The following is a 16528-nucleotide window of genomic DNA, read 5'->3' on the forward strand; positions in this document are numbered from 1 at the left end:
AAATCTCTTGGTTCCTGCCTCCTTCTAGCGTTAAGGTTTTACAGATGTTGCTGTCAGAAGGAGAAGAATGATTTCAGATGCTTGTTTCCACTTTACATTTAAAAAAAGGCATAAATGCACATAGCAAATTGCCAGGCAGATTTTCTTTCTATAAGAAAAAAACAAATCTCGATAGCCAAAATATAGAAAATCTGCACTGGGACTCCTAAAATCTTATAATGGCACAAAATACACAGCACCCCAAAAACTGTCATACTTTAACATGTAATTCAACTCAGTCAGCTGCAAGAACTGCTGAAGTTCTTCTTCCCATCCTCTGCTTCGTTTTACCCTTCTCCACCACCAAATGTTCACTGTACATGGAGGGACCCTCCAGTAGCACAAGGAGGTCTGGAACCAGCCCTGTCCTTCCTGGGCTGGAAGAGGAGCAGGAGAAGGGGCTAAGCATCCACGGAGGAGAGAGCTGTTCTCTGAAAAATCTAGACCTAGATCCAAATCCAAATGTTAAGAAGGTGGGGAGAGGGAAGATAGCCTTTGTAAAAGAGGACAATCAGAGAAGTGCATGAGACCTGGTGACTGCCTGTGAGTTGGACAGGAGAGATAATAATTTGCATGGGAAATATTCATCAGCAAAGGAGTTGGCTCAGGTCCCTACCCCTTGCACAGGACAGCTAATGAACTCCTGTGAGTCCTCAGACACCCCAAGACTGGGGTGAACCCCCCTCCCCAGCCCTATGCTGGTACCCCACCACACATAGCCACACATTGTGCTCTCTTTGCATTCCTCAAGCAGCAAAATCTTGTTGAGAGAAAATGAGAGGAAGGCCTACAAAAATAAAGCATTTGGCTGCACAAACAATTCTCTCCCTGGGAAAACAGAGGAAGCATGGAGAGGACCAAAGGCAGACCATCAGAGACCAGGGGTTCACCCCTGCAGAAAGGTGCCTATTGAGTTTCCCATCATTGCATTAATTGGGATGACATAGGCCTTAAACAGGAAGATTACACTGTGGTTCCTGCTTAGTACTAGCCCAAGATCTCAGTCGCCTCCTCAGCCAAACTGTCAGCATTGTCTGCACCCAGCAGCCGAGCCAGGTACCAGTCAGGTGAGAAGCTGAATGGGCTTCAGATGCCCGTGTCCAAAATTGCCACCACAAAAGCCAAGGTAGCTCAAATCATGATGGGGACACGTACACAAAAACACACCAGTTTGCTCAGCTCTAACCTGGTGAGCTCAGTTAACATTCATGGGCATCAGTGTCACCCATTGCAGTATGTTGATGTGATTTTTTTTTCAGCAAAGTATAATTCAGTCAACTTAATTTCCCTTGAACTTCTTGACACTGTCCAAAGCAGGAGAGGGCTCTACACCCCCCATGTCCACCACCCCCAGCCACCTCCTTGGGGCTCAGAGGTAACCCTCCCAAAGCACCAGTCTTGCTCCAAAACATGACTGATACAAGCCAAGGGGCCAAGACCTCTCATGACAGGCATTTGGGCTGCTTTGTTTTTCCAGTCCAGTAGAAGCTGTGTCTCTCCTGCTGAGACGCCTGGAGCCAGCTCTGAAGACGATGGGTCTGTTCCATATTTACACTATTTTTCCTTAAGCTCAGGGATTGCCACAGAGCTGTCTCTCATCCTGCTTTTGGCACCTTCTTACATTTTCAACTGCAGTCATACCCCCACCACTGCCTCCCCACACCTCCCAAAAAAAACCAATCAGGCAAGGGAGCATGCAGTTCAGCTCCTCTTACATTCCCAGGACAGCAGTATGACTTCTCCAGCCATGGTGGGGCTACACTTTGAATCCAGTTTTCAAAAGTCCTAAGTAGCACCCCTAAAAAATAAGCAAAGCCAGAAATAACCCACTGGGATAGAAAAGCTGCAATTGAACATCTCTCTTATTCAAGCAGAGGGACTCACGTCTCTGTCTGAAACCAGACAACCATCACATATGAAGGAGGAGTTACATGTCCATCTTAAATCTCTCAATACTCACAATGTGGTTGGATCCCAGCAAGGAGGGGGCTGTGCAGGGCCAGCCCTGTAGTTGTGCACTCATGTGGCTGTGCTTCTCGTTTTCCACCACATGAGCAACTTTGCAGGACCCACAAATGAGGTTTGTATTTAGGCCAGCTGGACCCGAGACCGATATCTGTATTTGCAGAAGATAAAGATGCTGGGATGGCCCATTTCAGGATCAGCCTGTTAAATCACAGAGGTCAGCGTGGCCTTCCCATGCATCCCTGCCTGGCAGGTCAGAACCTCCAGAGCCATGGGCTCAGGAAACCCACTGGGAAGGACAAGCCCCATCACCTCCAGAAATGGGATTGTGCCAGCTCCTTGTAGGAGGGGTGGCACGGCTGCCAGGTGTGCACCCCAGGGTGCCCATTTCAGGAAGGCTCCTCCACCCCAGCTATAAATTCCAGGCCTAACCACACATCCCCCAGAGGTTCGCTGCCTTCTTCCAGCAGATGAGCCAGGACAAGCCGACATGAGGCTCCATAATTGGCAGTTTGTTGGTCTCCCAGGGCCAGTGAAAGCCCAGGTTAGACTTTACAGCTAAATTGAATGCACAAGCAACCAAACTTTGTTAGGGCCACAAGCAACTGTGGAATGATTTAGGAGATGGGCCCTTGAAGTTGCCAATTATTTATCTAGTTGATGACTCAGACCAGCAGTTTTACTGTCCAAACCTTGGGGGAAACATGTGGAATTCATCAGGCTGCACTGAAGAAGAAAAAAAGATCAAATTAACGTAAAAGAAATTGAACGACGCACATGATACCAAACCAAATTTTTCCTTCCAACTAAGCACCGTAACTAAGTGTGATGCTTTTAGTTGCTTATTTATTATTCTTTTGCTTTTAAAGGGCAACACATGGCAGTAGAAGTAATTTCTGCAAGCACAACAAAACATAATCTCTTCACAAAGAAAGGCAATGGCTGTTTATTCAGCAAGTCCCTTCTATTAATGACATTGCCATCTGAAAAATAGGAATGTCACTGAAAATAATAACAAACCAATGCATTTTTGTGATCACCTTAGAAATACACCCATTTTAGCATTAAACCAACTAATATAATATGAACAAGGATTTAGGCTAATAGAGTTTGTTTCCTGCTAAGGTAGACTAAAGAAAGAGACAAGATGTTTTAGCTTTGGCTGGGAGATTTGGGGTTCTTCATCTTTTGTGCCCCAGAACCCTTGAGAAAGTCACTTCAGCTCAATTCAATCAGGAGCCAGATGCCTAACTCCCAGAGAGATGCATTGTTTTGGACCTTGTGGGATCTGGGACAAACGATGTCCAGACCCCTCACCCAGCAAGCACTCATGCCATGTTAGTCACTAGTTTCAAAGTTGCACCCATGGATCAAAAAAATAAAAAGAATAATTTCTTAAGAATTACAGATTTTACTGATGTTTCATTCTGGGGGATGGAGACCCAACTACCAACCATGTTAAAACGATGTGCTTAGAAACAAGTCTGAAAACTACTGCACTCAGCATCAAAGATGACAGATAAAGTTGAGTTGGTTTAAACGAGACTCAGCCAAGCCAGTGCTCAACCTCATGCCAGCTCTCCTCTCGCTCCTCGCATCCCTCTCCAGCACTGATGGAGCACATGCCCACTCCCACCAGGCACCACCCCTCCTTGGGACTCCAGGGCTTGGCTCTGAGCCAGAGGCCCCCGCTTGCCTGCCTGTTTCACTGCTTTCTCCTCAACACACAGCCTCCCAGATAACATCAGGCCAAGGTGATTATGTCCCGCCCCAGCCAGCAATACAGATTTTGTGAATGACCTGTCCAAATCACCTCACATCAGCCTCACGCATCAGTTGGTGGCAGGGCTCTTCCTCTACACAAGTCACCAGATACTGTCCTGGAGCCAGACGGTTTCCTTCTCCTCATATTCACTGGAAGCCTGACCATGTCACTGCTGGAGCCATTCATGTCACACACGCTCCAGTGATTCATGTCCCCACCCTGGCATCGGGTCGCTCTGAAACTTGCCCTTCCACCATGCCCTTTCTGTTTGCCTTCTCTTCCCCACTGCCTTTTGACTGACTTGCTTAAGTAGGCTGTGGTCTGGGGCCAAAAAGGGAAAAGGCCACAGGTCAGCCGGGAAAGGTACTTGCTGTAAGAGCTTATTTCATGCCTGGCAGAGGGATTATATCTCACCTGAGATATACATTTCCCCATCGGATCAGCCCAACACTCATCAGTGAACATTGCACTGCTGGTCCATCCTCAGCAGCTTCCTGGCAGCTGCTGGGGGGTTTCTGTTATTTATGACAGGTATTTCAAGCAGTTTTATAGTTGTGTTTTCTATCAGAGAGCATCAAGAGCCTGATTTCTGCCTGCCTCAACCTCATCCAGCCCACAGCCATGCTCTCAGCCAGGAGGCCAGGGGCTCTTCTCACCTGCAAAGTAGCAGGGACCTGCAGCCATCCCATGCACCTATTGCTCCTCCCCTCCCTACTAACAGGTGCCCAATTTAAGAGACTACTATAGCCTCAACAAAGGTCTACTCACAGACCTGCAGGCCCTGCGATCTTCCCCAGTTTCACTATAACAAACCTTTTGTCAGGAATGCACCTTCTCTTGAGTCACAAGGCAGAGAAGAAGAGGCAAATACTAAATCATGAGCAAAAGCTCACCTTAAAACAGAGAAACTGCCTCATGCAGCATCCCAGAGGCTTTTTCTTTTTACTAAAGAAGGGAGACAACCAGCATTCAGGCCGACTTAAAAGACTGAGCAGCATGGTGACAGCTCCCATTTCAGCAGAGAAAGGCAGAGGGGATTTAGAGTCAGACTAAACCCTTTCAGCAGGTACCCATCAACATGCACCCCAAGGTCATACGTGGGAAGCAGCTTCTCTAAAATAATAGGACAGCTTGGGGCTTTATTTACTTTCACAAAGGCTTTTTCAGTCTGCTGGTGGTGGATTCACCCCCAGGGACCTCATGGGATGCTGATAGTGTCACCCCTAAAGAATCAGGTTTTGGGTACCACTAGTGTCAGTAGGTGATGCAGGGATGGGGTGTACAAAGCCCAGACAGGGGCTCTGATGAACTCATCCCCCAGACAGGCTCCCACCCCTACAACACACAGCCCAATACTGCCACCCCACCAGTGTCCTGTCCCCCTGCTGTACATGTCCTACACAGGGGTCAAGGCTGATGCAGCATCAGGTCCACAGCAGCAGCTCAGCACCATGGCAAACTGTTCTCATTTCTGTCACACCCCTCAGGTGTTAAAAGCATCTTTTTGAGACAGTGGAGCCATAATGGTATCACCTGCACAGGTGACACAGAGCAGGGCTAGTGCTGCTGCAGGCAGGGGACAATATGGGATCATGATCTTTGTGTCTCACCTCCATTGCCTGCAGAGGAGGGGTCAGGGTCTACTTGTGCAGCTCGCTCGCCTGTTACTTAGAGATTGCATCGGCTTAATTAAAACAGAGACAAAAAAAAGACCCAGTATCCCCACTCCTCAGCATCACAGGAGCTGAACTGTGGGCAGGGCTGAGCCCTGGCAGGCAGAACTTAGCACCAGCCTGATAAACCAGAGCGAGCAAGGTTCACCGACCTGCTGCAGGCATCTGGCAACTCATTTAACCTTCAGCATTCCTCTTTCACCTCTCATCTTTTGCTCATTTTCTCAGTTTAAATTTAAACTCTGCAGTACAGCATGAGAAGTTTTCCCAGGTGCTACCCAGTGAGTGGAGCTGGCAATGTTCCCTTGAGGCTTGTGATACTCGAGTGAGAGGGAGTTGGTAGGATTTCCTCCTGCTCCCTTCAAATAGAGCTCCAAGAGATGATACACAAGTCTGAGTCTGCTTTAAAAAGAAAAATCAACTTTCCTACTCCTTGTGGTTACTGGAGAGAAATAAACAAACCCAGAAAAGGGAAATCAGAAAGCAGACAAAAAGTACAAGCTTCAGATGACTTCTAACTGAATTTCACGCTCTCTGAGTTCCTGTCAGGCTTTCCAGTCATTCAGGCTTTTGGGGCACCAGAGTCCCTCTGAGCAACATCAAGCTCTTCAACAGCCTGGGAGATCTGGAGCATTTACTGGTGGGGAAATGGACCAGCAACACAGTGAAGACAAGACCTCTGCCCAAGGGATCCCAAAGTTTTGTGCTCTGGTTCTTTTGCTGCCTCCAGTGACACCAAATGAAATACAAGGAAGCTACTCAGTCACACATTTTCAGCACTGCTCAAAAATACCCCCAGTACCCTCCCCTCACACTGCCCAGCCCCTCTCTGACAGTCCAAAGGAGCCAGCAACTTTGCCCTGAGCAAACCAATGCAGTAATAACTAAACCCAGAGCACTCACCTCTGCTCCTTCCCTGAATCCCAAAGCAGGGGCTACAGGACTGGTGCTTCCCTCCCTGGGCATGCAGTCCTGAGCTCCAGGCAGCAGTTCCACAGTAACTTCTGGAGACCAGCACAAGCCCAGTTAGTCAGTGCCTGCTGCCACCCATCTGGGCTGGGTTCTCTGCTGGAACCAATTAGACCAATTAGTAACACATCAGGGTTCCTCTGTGTTTGTACCAAGAACTGTCACATGTGGGTATTTGCCAAAGACCCTCCCTATTTCTGTGCCCTTCAGCATCTCCTTCGCTATTTGTGAGGGGGGTCTTACCTCCCCATTTTTATCCTTTCCCCCAGAGCTCATATTTTTATGGGAAATTTCAGAGTGGGGACAGCAGGATAGATAAGGCAGAAGTTAATTAATTGCTTGTGATGGAAGAATAACAACCATGTTAATTCAGGCCCTTCATATGCTTCCTGTTGCTAGGGGTGACCCTGTGTCTACCGGGACAGACAGAAACCTACCTGCTCTCACAAAGGGACTCAAAATCCCATTCTCTGGAGTTATCCCTGTCACAGTGTCAGTGGAGGAGTCATTTTCCCCCTATTTTTCAAAATTAAAGTTATCACTTTTTGTTATTATTAAGGTCACTTGTACTTTATTTTAACTAACAGATGTTCTTAATTTAAAAAAAAAAATAAATCGTTACCTGAAGCATAATTACATAGTCCTTTATTCTGCAGCAGAGATGGACACAAGCAGGTTGGATGCAACTACTGAGAGATGTCACATCCTCCAAGGAGGACTGGACTCCTAAACTGGTTTTAGTTTTCAAACTTGCCCACAACTGTGTTAACTTGCTCTTGGGGCACTTCTCTACCAGCATGAGCAGTTGCCCTAAAAAATTGCATTAGTGAGTTTCCCTGGAAAAAAAAAGTATCTCCTCTCAATGCTCTGGACAAACAACAGAACTTGTTTAACATCCTGACCTAAACACCTGGAATAACTTTAGGGGCAAAGGACTTTTAAACCCATTGTAGGGAATTCTCCTAAACCACAGCAAGCCTGTCCTTCCTAAGGGACCTTGTCCTGTTAACTACACTGAGTCAGGAACTCATTTGGTCAAATCTGAGCAGTTGCTCTTTACAAGCATAGGATAGTTCTTCTTTTGCCACTCATTTGGGCGGTACTTCTGCTGAGTTTTGGAGTCCCTTTATTCATTTATCTCCCCATCTGTCATATAGGTTGCTTAGAAAATGGGAATGTATTTGAGCAGAGAGGAATAGGCAAAGTCATTAGTGCTTGGGCCCCAAAAGTGTTTGCCAGTGAAGTGACACAAGACCCAGGTGTCATTGGAATAGCAGGAGATGCTGAGCCTGCGTAGGGCACTGCTGCCAGTACCAGTCCTGCTCGTGCCCCACGCTCAGAATTACTGTGCCCCAGCACAAGGCTTTGTTGGTGTAACCCTGCCAGCATCTCCAGACTCCTCTGCCAAGATACCAACCTGATTCCACCTCTTCCCATTCCCCTATCCTGAGGGCTTTTTTGGGAAGCATGAGGCTGTTACTGATGAAGGATACCCGGGTAATATCTGCACGGCTGTGGCTGAAGGAGTAAACGAGTACTTGCTTTTCCATAAGAGCCCTTTGGAAGGAAAAATAGGATGGGAGGGCAGCTAGGAGATTTTGCCAAGAAACACCAATCAACAGACAAAACAATTTAGGTTTTGTATGCTATAGCTGCTTCCCTCTAAAATTCCCCCATGAAAGGGAAATTGGGTTCTTACCACTCAGCTTTCCCAGCAGCTTCATTTTCAGTGCTCCCTCTGTGAGTCCAGGAGAGATCTCACTTCTGAGAGACTAGGGATACTTCTTTGCCATGGTACCAGTTACAGGACTCCTTTGCTAATGGAAAGCTCTGGCCCAAGACAATCCCAGAAAGCTGCCTTGTTGGTTCAGGGTAGGAATGACAAATGTATCATGAACGTAGTGTTACAGAACAGCCACAATAACGAAGATGGCCCCATCGAGTTTTTCTCATTAGATGCAATTAAATAAACTGACAAAAAACCCACAACATTCACTGTTGCCAAGTTACCAATAGAGCAGATCCTAGTGCAACAAAATAATCCATCCAAAAACATCTGTTTCTTTATAGGATTTCATTTTTTTTTTTTAAAGTTAAGTCATTAAAAGAACACAGGCTTTTTTATTAAAAATCAGGTCTTTCGGTATACGGGAAATCCTGTACATCCTGTGAACGACACTTTGAAGCTGTGTCCTCCTCTCTACAAGCTTCGCACCCCTCCTTGTGGTAGATTGAAGCAACTGTAGGAGCAAAATCCTCTCTCTTCTGGGTTTTGACTTTCCAAGAGAGCTGAAGTCCCTACATATACTTCCAGATCTGGCACCGAGCATCATCTTCTAAAGGCTGTGAATGTCTCCAAGCTAGAGATATAAACAACTTCTCCCTCTCAGTAGAAGACAACTGTAAGCATGTGTTTCAAACTTAATTAAACTGGAGGGTGTAGATGTGAGTGATGTGCTGGAACAGTTACACTACCCAATCTTAATGTTTGTTTAAAGGTTACTTTTGGATGAAAGCTAGTTAGAGAATAAATAACAGATGCCAAAAGCATCCATTATGTATTTTTGCAATTAGCAGAAAATCTCAGTGCTTTTCTTAAAGAACATACATAATTTTGTGGGATGTTTATTGCTGGAAGTGATCTGCTCTTGCTGGCAAGGACAGAATCCCAAGAGCCCAGGGAAGCTTCACAAGCAATCACACATGGTAAGCCAAATGCAATGCTGCCTACAGGAACAGCACTTAAAAACCTGAGCTCTCTGTCGCAAGGAAGCAGCCAAATGCACTTTCTTTCCGCAGAAAATTTTAAATTAGAAAGAACATGGTAAAATTATCCCTGTTTCTATTTTCCATGGACATTTGCATTACCCAGAAAAATGTGGCTGCTGATTATACTTCCATTTGAAAAATGCATCCAGGATGTTTCATGCCATTGTTTTCTATGCCCAAGGGCTTCTCCCAGGGTCTGGCTACCCATCTCCCCTCTTGGGTGGGGTAGGGAGAAACTGCTATACCTTGGGAAATCTTGTCCACCCAGGATGCATGGCCTGGAAAGGAAAATGGAAATAAGGAGGCCACTACAGGTCCCAGAGAGCATCTCCCTCTCACAGAAGTTTGTGTGTGATGAGTATGAGGTGGGGCAGCAGCTTAACTTTGCACTGTGCCAGTCCTCCCCCTGAAATAAAAGGCACTTATGATTTCCATCATATCTAAATGAAACCAAAGGAGGTATTCAGACAAGGACAGAGGTATTTGAGTTTAGAACATAACATAGAGTTCAAAATACTTGATGACTACAGCTGGTGACTTCAGCTGGTTCTGATTTAAGAAGACAACACTAGCAACACCCCAAACAGCAGGCCTAAAGAGATAGATTTATGCTCAGTCAGGAAAGTAGATCACCACCTATTACATCCTCCAAACACCTTGATAGATTTTGATAGTCCCTGAAAACCTCCATGATAAATTACACCTCACTCCTAAGATTTGAACCATTTGAGAATCCATCCTATTATCTCTTTTCACGTCTCATGGCACTAAATAAAACGTGCGTGCTGAGCAGAAAAAGTTGTATAAAAGATACCATTTCCATGTACCATCCACACGTCGTTGCTCTTTGGTAGTCACACAGCACATTTCTTACCACAAAGAAACTGCATTGTGCTAAAAAGCCCTCCAGAAGAGAGCAGATAATATCTTTTGGGATGGCGCCGTGTATTTTCCAAGAGTTGTCTCACTGGAGCAGCTATTACAAGAAACTAACCCAAACCCTCCTATTTGTAAGTTAGAAAGGAAAAGCACAACTCAAACTGGTATTTGGTTTAGGACTGAACAGTTCACACAGTGTTCAAGAAGCATTGTAGACAAAAGGAAGTTTTTTGCCAAACATTTGAGGGAGAAGAGAAAATCTCTGCTTTGCTGTCTGAATGCAGTTATAAACCAGGATGAGAAAATAGCCTGGCACTACTGCTCACAGTGGAATAAGCTGTGAGGCTCATTCTTCACAAGCACAGCTCAATTTGTCTTCATCCTGCCCAGTTTAGCGTCTATAGCATTACCCTGAAGACAAATTCCTTTCTTCGCAAGCCCTAGAATTCAAAGTGGCAGGATTGATGAGGGGAGATGGGCAATTTTGAGGCAAGGGATGCCTTTGAATGAACTTTTATACAGGATAATCATTAAATAGCTGGACTAAATACAAGCATCGCTGCTGCATGGAACAGATATGTATCTAAAGCTGAAGTCTGAGTAGTGAAGCAGAATTGACTGAGCTTCTTCTAGCATCTTTCCTCCCCTTCTCAAAAACCATCCCACTTCCACTGAAGCATAACAGGTTGTTGCTAGTTTAAAAACTAGTGATTGAAGAGGGTTTTTTTCATACAACTGGTGCTAAGCACTGTACTGAAGCAAGACAGATCTGATCTCACTTATATAACAGAAAAGAGCAGAGGTACTGCACAGAGACTTTCTGTAGCTGGAAAGAAAAAAAAAAAAAAAAAGGAAAGAAAAGGCACAATGTGCTTTAGGTCAGTTTTGCAATAGGTTACGTACCGAGCTTGTTGGCAGAAACTGATTCTGATTGCTTCAGCTGAAGGTATTTAAAGATTTTGTTTTGTTTTGTTTGCAAGGCACATAGAGATGGGTAAGAGCAGCTTCTTCTCTATCTCTAAGAGCATCTGCTACTCGGAAAGGGATGGAAAAGAAATTCAAAAGCAAAGTGTAGAGAATACGAGACCTGAGCAGATTACAAGACTCAGTAAAGATTCCTGTTGTTACCAACAGAAATACTCCACAGACCCAGCTAAGCAATCCATGCAAAACAGCAGAGAGCTGCAAGATTAAATTCTTCCACAGCCCCCTGTCTCCACTGGAAGATTTATAGGTCTGCAGATCAAAAGAGTGCAAGAACCGCTGCTATATCAAACGAAAGGTCTTAATATTTTTGTTACTGTCTCTTTTGTTACCTGCTTAGCTGAATCCTCTTTGCATAGTCTTGCAGTTTCCAGTCCTAGCGTAGGGATCTTTGGACTGTGGCAAGTGCCCAGTCTCCAAGTCCTGCTGCACCGTGTCTTGAAGAAATGACCTGGTCATGCCAAGGGGGCTGAGCATTGCCCCCCTAGCAGGCAGCCAGCAGACTAGCCACAGATTCCAGCTTTCAGACATCTGTATCACAACAGGGATCAAACTGGTATTGAACTTCAAACTAAGCAAAGAAATAATCCCTTAAAATGCAACTTTCCAGTGCTGCCGGCTAGAAATTGCCAACCAGTAATGACAGTTGGCAGCTCCAGTCTGAACTGAGGTTTTTTCCCCATTTAACTCTCCCATTCTCCCCAGTTCAGCCTGGGCAGTGGCACACAGAGGTCCCCACTGTTGCAAGACATAGCATTTTGCACAAAACCTTGGAACTCCCTCATGAACCACCTCTTCTGATTAAGGACAAATGTTGCTAGCAGGTAATATTTTACACTGAGGCAATTTTCAACTGCATACTTATGGTCTTCTCTGCCTGTCTCCACTCCAGCAAATGGGCACATTTTGGGCAGGGATTTTCCGTTCCAGCCTCCCACTTGTAGGAGTGAGAACCTTGCTTTGGGGCAAGCTACCAGAGTCTTGCCCCTCTCAGTCAGTCCCCCAGGAGATGCTACAACCTCAGGGTGAGGTTTCAGCAAAACAGTTCGGTCTATGCAGTTGCACCAGCAGAAAGAGACCTACCACTGTCGGAAAACCCCCTTGCTTTTCCCACCCATTTCAGGCCAGCTCTGCAAATCTTGCCAGAGTAAGGTTTCGAGTTCAAAATCTTGTTTACTTGAAACCTACCCAGGAACAAAAATCCTATTTTGTCACAAACCTTTACCTAAAATGTGAGGATGTTTTAAAGTGAGCCTGCAACCTCTCTTTAATAAATAATAGGACGCTGTGTGACAATGTCAAGAACGGTCTCGAGCACAGCATACAGGCATGTGTTGTAAAGCAGCAGAATGGCATTCAGGGAGTCAGCTGGTGACTGAACACAGGCACACAAGAAATCAAGACAAAAAGCTTTTTTTTTTAACAGCAGCAAGGCAAAATGTTTTGTGTTTCCTAGTTGACTACAAGTCCCCCTTCCTTCACACATGTGCCAAATGAATTATCACTGCTCAACAATAAATATAGCATGATTTGATAAACCTGTATGATCAAGAAGAAAAATTACAATTCCACAGGCATTTGCCTGACTTTCTCCTGTGCCCAACAGGGTCTTCAGTTTTGACGGTGAAAACTAAACTTTCATACACTTACACACCCGTGTGTATGCAGCCACAAAAAGTATCTAATACTAATAAATACACACCTTTATAGATACATATGAAAAATACCCCTTATGACAGATAACGGTAAGCCAGGCACTCATATTAAGCCACAGAACAGTTTATTGGATCTCCTCAAATTCTTTGTACAGTTTTGCCACTACAAGGAGACAAGACATGGGCATATTGCCTTTAATCTTTATTTCAGTCGTAAATCCAACTTAAAAGAACTGGTAACACATTTAATGGCATCTTCAATAAATAAAATGAGAAAGAAGTCTAGTCTTTGCACAGACACATTACAATCCACTCCAAATTCAATATTGCCAAAAAGTTGTTTTTTTTTTTTTCTGAAACCTTGCTCCAAAGGGTTTTTTGTTTCAGCACTTAAATACACAGAAGAAGTATATGATGAGAGAAAACAGATACTCTATTCTCAGCAGAACTTGTAAAACCCAGTAACTTCGAAACAAAAGAGAATTAAATCTCTCTAATTATATTACAGAATCTTGTCTGAAGTCGTTTTGGAAAAACCCTGATTCTAACCTTCATATCAAAACATGCAGTTTCTCTGGATCCTATCCTATGTCAGCATACTTATACAGTAAGAATTAAATTCCATTATTTCATTTTTTTTCTAAAAAAAAGAGGAAATGATGTCATAGAGCAAAAGCATTAGCCTCCTACACTCACAAAAGTAGTCATGGTCCGTATATTCTGCAGTAGTAAACAGCTATTTGTGCTCAGTCCCTCGCTGGAACTCCTCCCATACTGGTGAAAATAGTTTCCCCTTTGTACCTGTTCCCATCTCTTCCCTGGCCCAGCAGCCTCGAGAACCTCAGCGAGATGAGAATCCATGCAAATACCACTCTGCCTGCACAGAGCAGATTGCAGGATGACGACCAACACATCTGATTCTAATTAGAGGCTAGGCTTAATTTAAAGCTTTTCCTAAATAAAGTCATTGATAAAGAAAAGCTGAGCTCCCCAAACTTCCAAATTGCAGTTCCCTGCAATTCTGTTAGCATATCACAAACCAGTTACAGCGTCAGTTAGTGTAGGAAGAACCATTCTATTGGTAAAATTAGTTAAAAACCTAATCTTCAAGCCTTCTGGAGCCTTCCTCAGTGAAGGCTTAGGGCATGCAAGGAATGTCTGGCTGGGCCCCCACAGACCTATGCATACCATACAGGGGAGAGAAAAGGTTACTTCGAACAAAAGGCCGAATTACAGCACATCCGTGCAAACGGTTAAACCAGTTTGTTTCAAATATTTATGTGCTTATCCCAACTGCTGCTGATGACCAGACTTGGTTATTCAAGAGAATGTGATGAAGCAGGATCCAGTTCGTTCAAGGGAATGGAACTTTTTTGGGCAGGTATCTTCCCCCTTCAGCTGAACACATCGTAACAAAAGTGCAATAATTTACAATATTTTCAAACAAACAGCTATTAAAATTGTACAGTTTTAGGGAAACAAATTCACTAGTTTAACCATAAAAATATTTCCCCAGGTAACAAACCTTAAAGCATTCAGTAACATAGTACTTCAATAATAATAACAATAATAATAATACAGAAAATCCCTTCAACTTATTATAGAAGACAGAACTGTGAGACTACCTTGGTTACTGTACACTATTTAAGAGTTTTCCCATCTTGTGAAGACTGTATGCTGTAATTAAGAGCATAACTACCATTTAAAGTCAATGAGTATACAAATACTGACCTGACTTTTAAATCCTATGCTTAACTGTTGCAAATGAAGACAAGGTAAAGGCCAGGGCCATGTCATCCAGGCACCCAAGAAGTTCTAAGACAGTTTACATCCAGAGTCATAAGAAAGCACCGCTTACCATAAAGTACTTTGTATGTCTATTGCTGAACAGCATATTAAACAGTTTTGTGCCAACTGCTGGAACAGATTCTCATACTAACTGTAGCCTGACTTAGAAAATTCAGGTTTGGGGATAACAGGGAACTTCGTGACAAAATTATACTCTGCAAAAGTATCTGCTAAATTTGGTCCAAGCATCTGCAAAACTAACAAGGGCACACGGGTCCCTCATTGTTTAATGCTGCTGTTTAATTGATCCTTAAAAAAACCCATGTGCATAGCAATATAGAATCAGAAGGGCTGCCCATGGGAGGCACGGACCTGTGACACAATAAACAGTCTCTTCAGAGAGATGTTTTAACTGTGGTTTTGCGATGTGAATAACTGAACTTGTACTGATGGAGAACTCTGAAATTTGTATACTATAGCCACAAGAAATTATTACCTATTTTAAAAAAAAAACAAAAAAAACCAAAAAAAAACAAAAAACAAACAGATCCATTTGTTATTAACTGCTTTCCAATCATCATTAGATATGTGATAAACAATAAAAAATCTTTTAAAACAATTACAAAGAGTGGACTGCAGTAGCAGCTATTCAAGCAAGATTCAAGCACAAGTTTAAAAGAACTTTCAAGCTGGGAATTAACCTTCTTTGTCGAAAATTTGTACAACTTTTTCAAAAACCTAAAAAAGAGAAGAATACTCATTTTATGAAGTGTTGGTAAAAAAGTTACTTCACGTTACACAGACACAGTAATTGACAGGGCTCAATAAAAAAGTTTTTCTTAAAACATTCATTAATTCTTTAATAGTTAGATTGGCATCAGTTCTGGGAGACTGAGTCAGAAGAGCAAGACTGCTTCAGAAAAGCAACAGCTCATGGAAGTGAAAAAGACAAGAAATTGTTAAACACAAACACTGAAAATGTGTTTTGTCCAGCTCATGTTCAAGCAGAATTAATTGATTTCTTAAAGCTACTCTCAATCAGTTCTTCCAGAATCAAAGCAAGAGTTCCACGAGGTCCCCCAGTAACACACATCAGTGCTTAATTAGCACACTAACCACACATACATCTCAGAAGAGTGCCAAAAATGTACCCTGCCACTGTCATCCCCATGGCATTTTGCTTTATATACTTACTTCATCAACAGATTTAGAGGCATCCACTTTTCTGACTTTTCCCATTCTCTCATATAAATCTATTATAGGCTTTGTAGACTGCAGATATGTATGAATTCTAGGAGGAAGCACAGGGGGGGGGAAAAAACAACCAACATTACATAGTAAAAAGTAAACAGAAGGGAACTTAAAAAGATTTGAAGATAGTACCTCTTTTCCAGACTCTCCCGATTATCATCACTCCTACCACTGCTCTTGCCTCTCTCAAGACAGCGGCCAACGCAGATCTACAAAAAAAAACACCAAAAGAATGATCACAACCAAGAACACGAAGTGCTATCTTGAAAGCAGGAACAAAACAAAAATCCTGAAAGTCTAAATAGCCCTGAAACACAATATACTGTCCAGATCTGATGGATGTAACCAAAATTCATGTGGAAAGTTAGACTCTTCCAGAGAAGAAGTATGATAGCTTTACACTTCACTGGTTTATTAAAATAGGGTCTCTTAAGATGGGATTTGGGTCACAGTAAAAGCAACATCAAGCTCTATGGTTCAACTGGGCATCCAACTTGAGACATCTGAAGAAGGAAATTACCCGATTTTCAAGGATGTGACCAGACTTTCTGAAAAGCAGCATGTCAAATTAGGCTACTAATATATGCCTGCACTGAAAGAAACTCACTTGTACATTCTCCCAGGAACTTGGTAAGGCTACATACGAACTTATTGTAAGTTAAAATGTTCTTACTTGACATTGCTCTAACAAAGATTTACAAATTCAAATTAAGTAAAAACTGAAGAACTAACCATATTCAAAAGCTGCCCAATGAACTCAATCTTGAAACATAAAATTATCTAAGGAATGC

At 43.4% G+C, this 16528-nt stretch overlaps 1 protein-coding gene across 1 annotated transcript in view; it reads right to left on the bottom strand.

Moving 5' to 3' along the window:
• Nucleotides 1-15038: 15038 nt before the first annotated feature.
• The window catches only part of CMPK1 (cytidine monophosphate (UMP-CMP) kinase 1, cytosolic), a gene marked incomplete at its 5' end in the record, with an annotated part of 3638 nt that continues 2148 nt past the window's right edge, over nucleotides 15039-16528 (bottom strand). Inside the window, 3 exons of the mRNA XM_008936796.1 lie at nucleotides 15039-15224; nucleotides 15681-15777; nucleotides 15870-15946. Coding sequence (XP_008935044.1) covers nucleotides 15183-15224; nucleotides 15681-15777; nucleotides 15870-15946 — 216 coding nt within the window. The remainder of the gene's footprint in view (nucleotides 15225-15680; nucleotides 15778-15869; nucleotides 15947-16528) is intronic.

The sequence above is a fragment of the Merops nubicus genome, unplaced genomic scaffold, assembly GCF_000691845.1.
Source record: "Merops nubicus isolate BGI_N331 unplaced genomic scaffold, ASM69184v1 scaffold45083, whole genome shotgun sequence".
In the NCBI taxonomy this organism is placed as follows: Eukaryota; Metazoa; Chordata; class Aves; order Coraciiformes; family Meropidae; genus Merops; species Merops nubicus.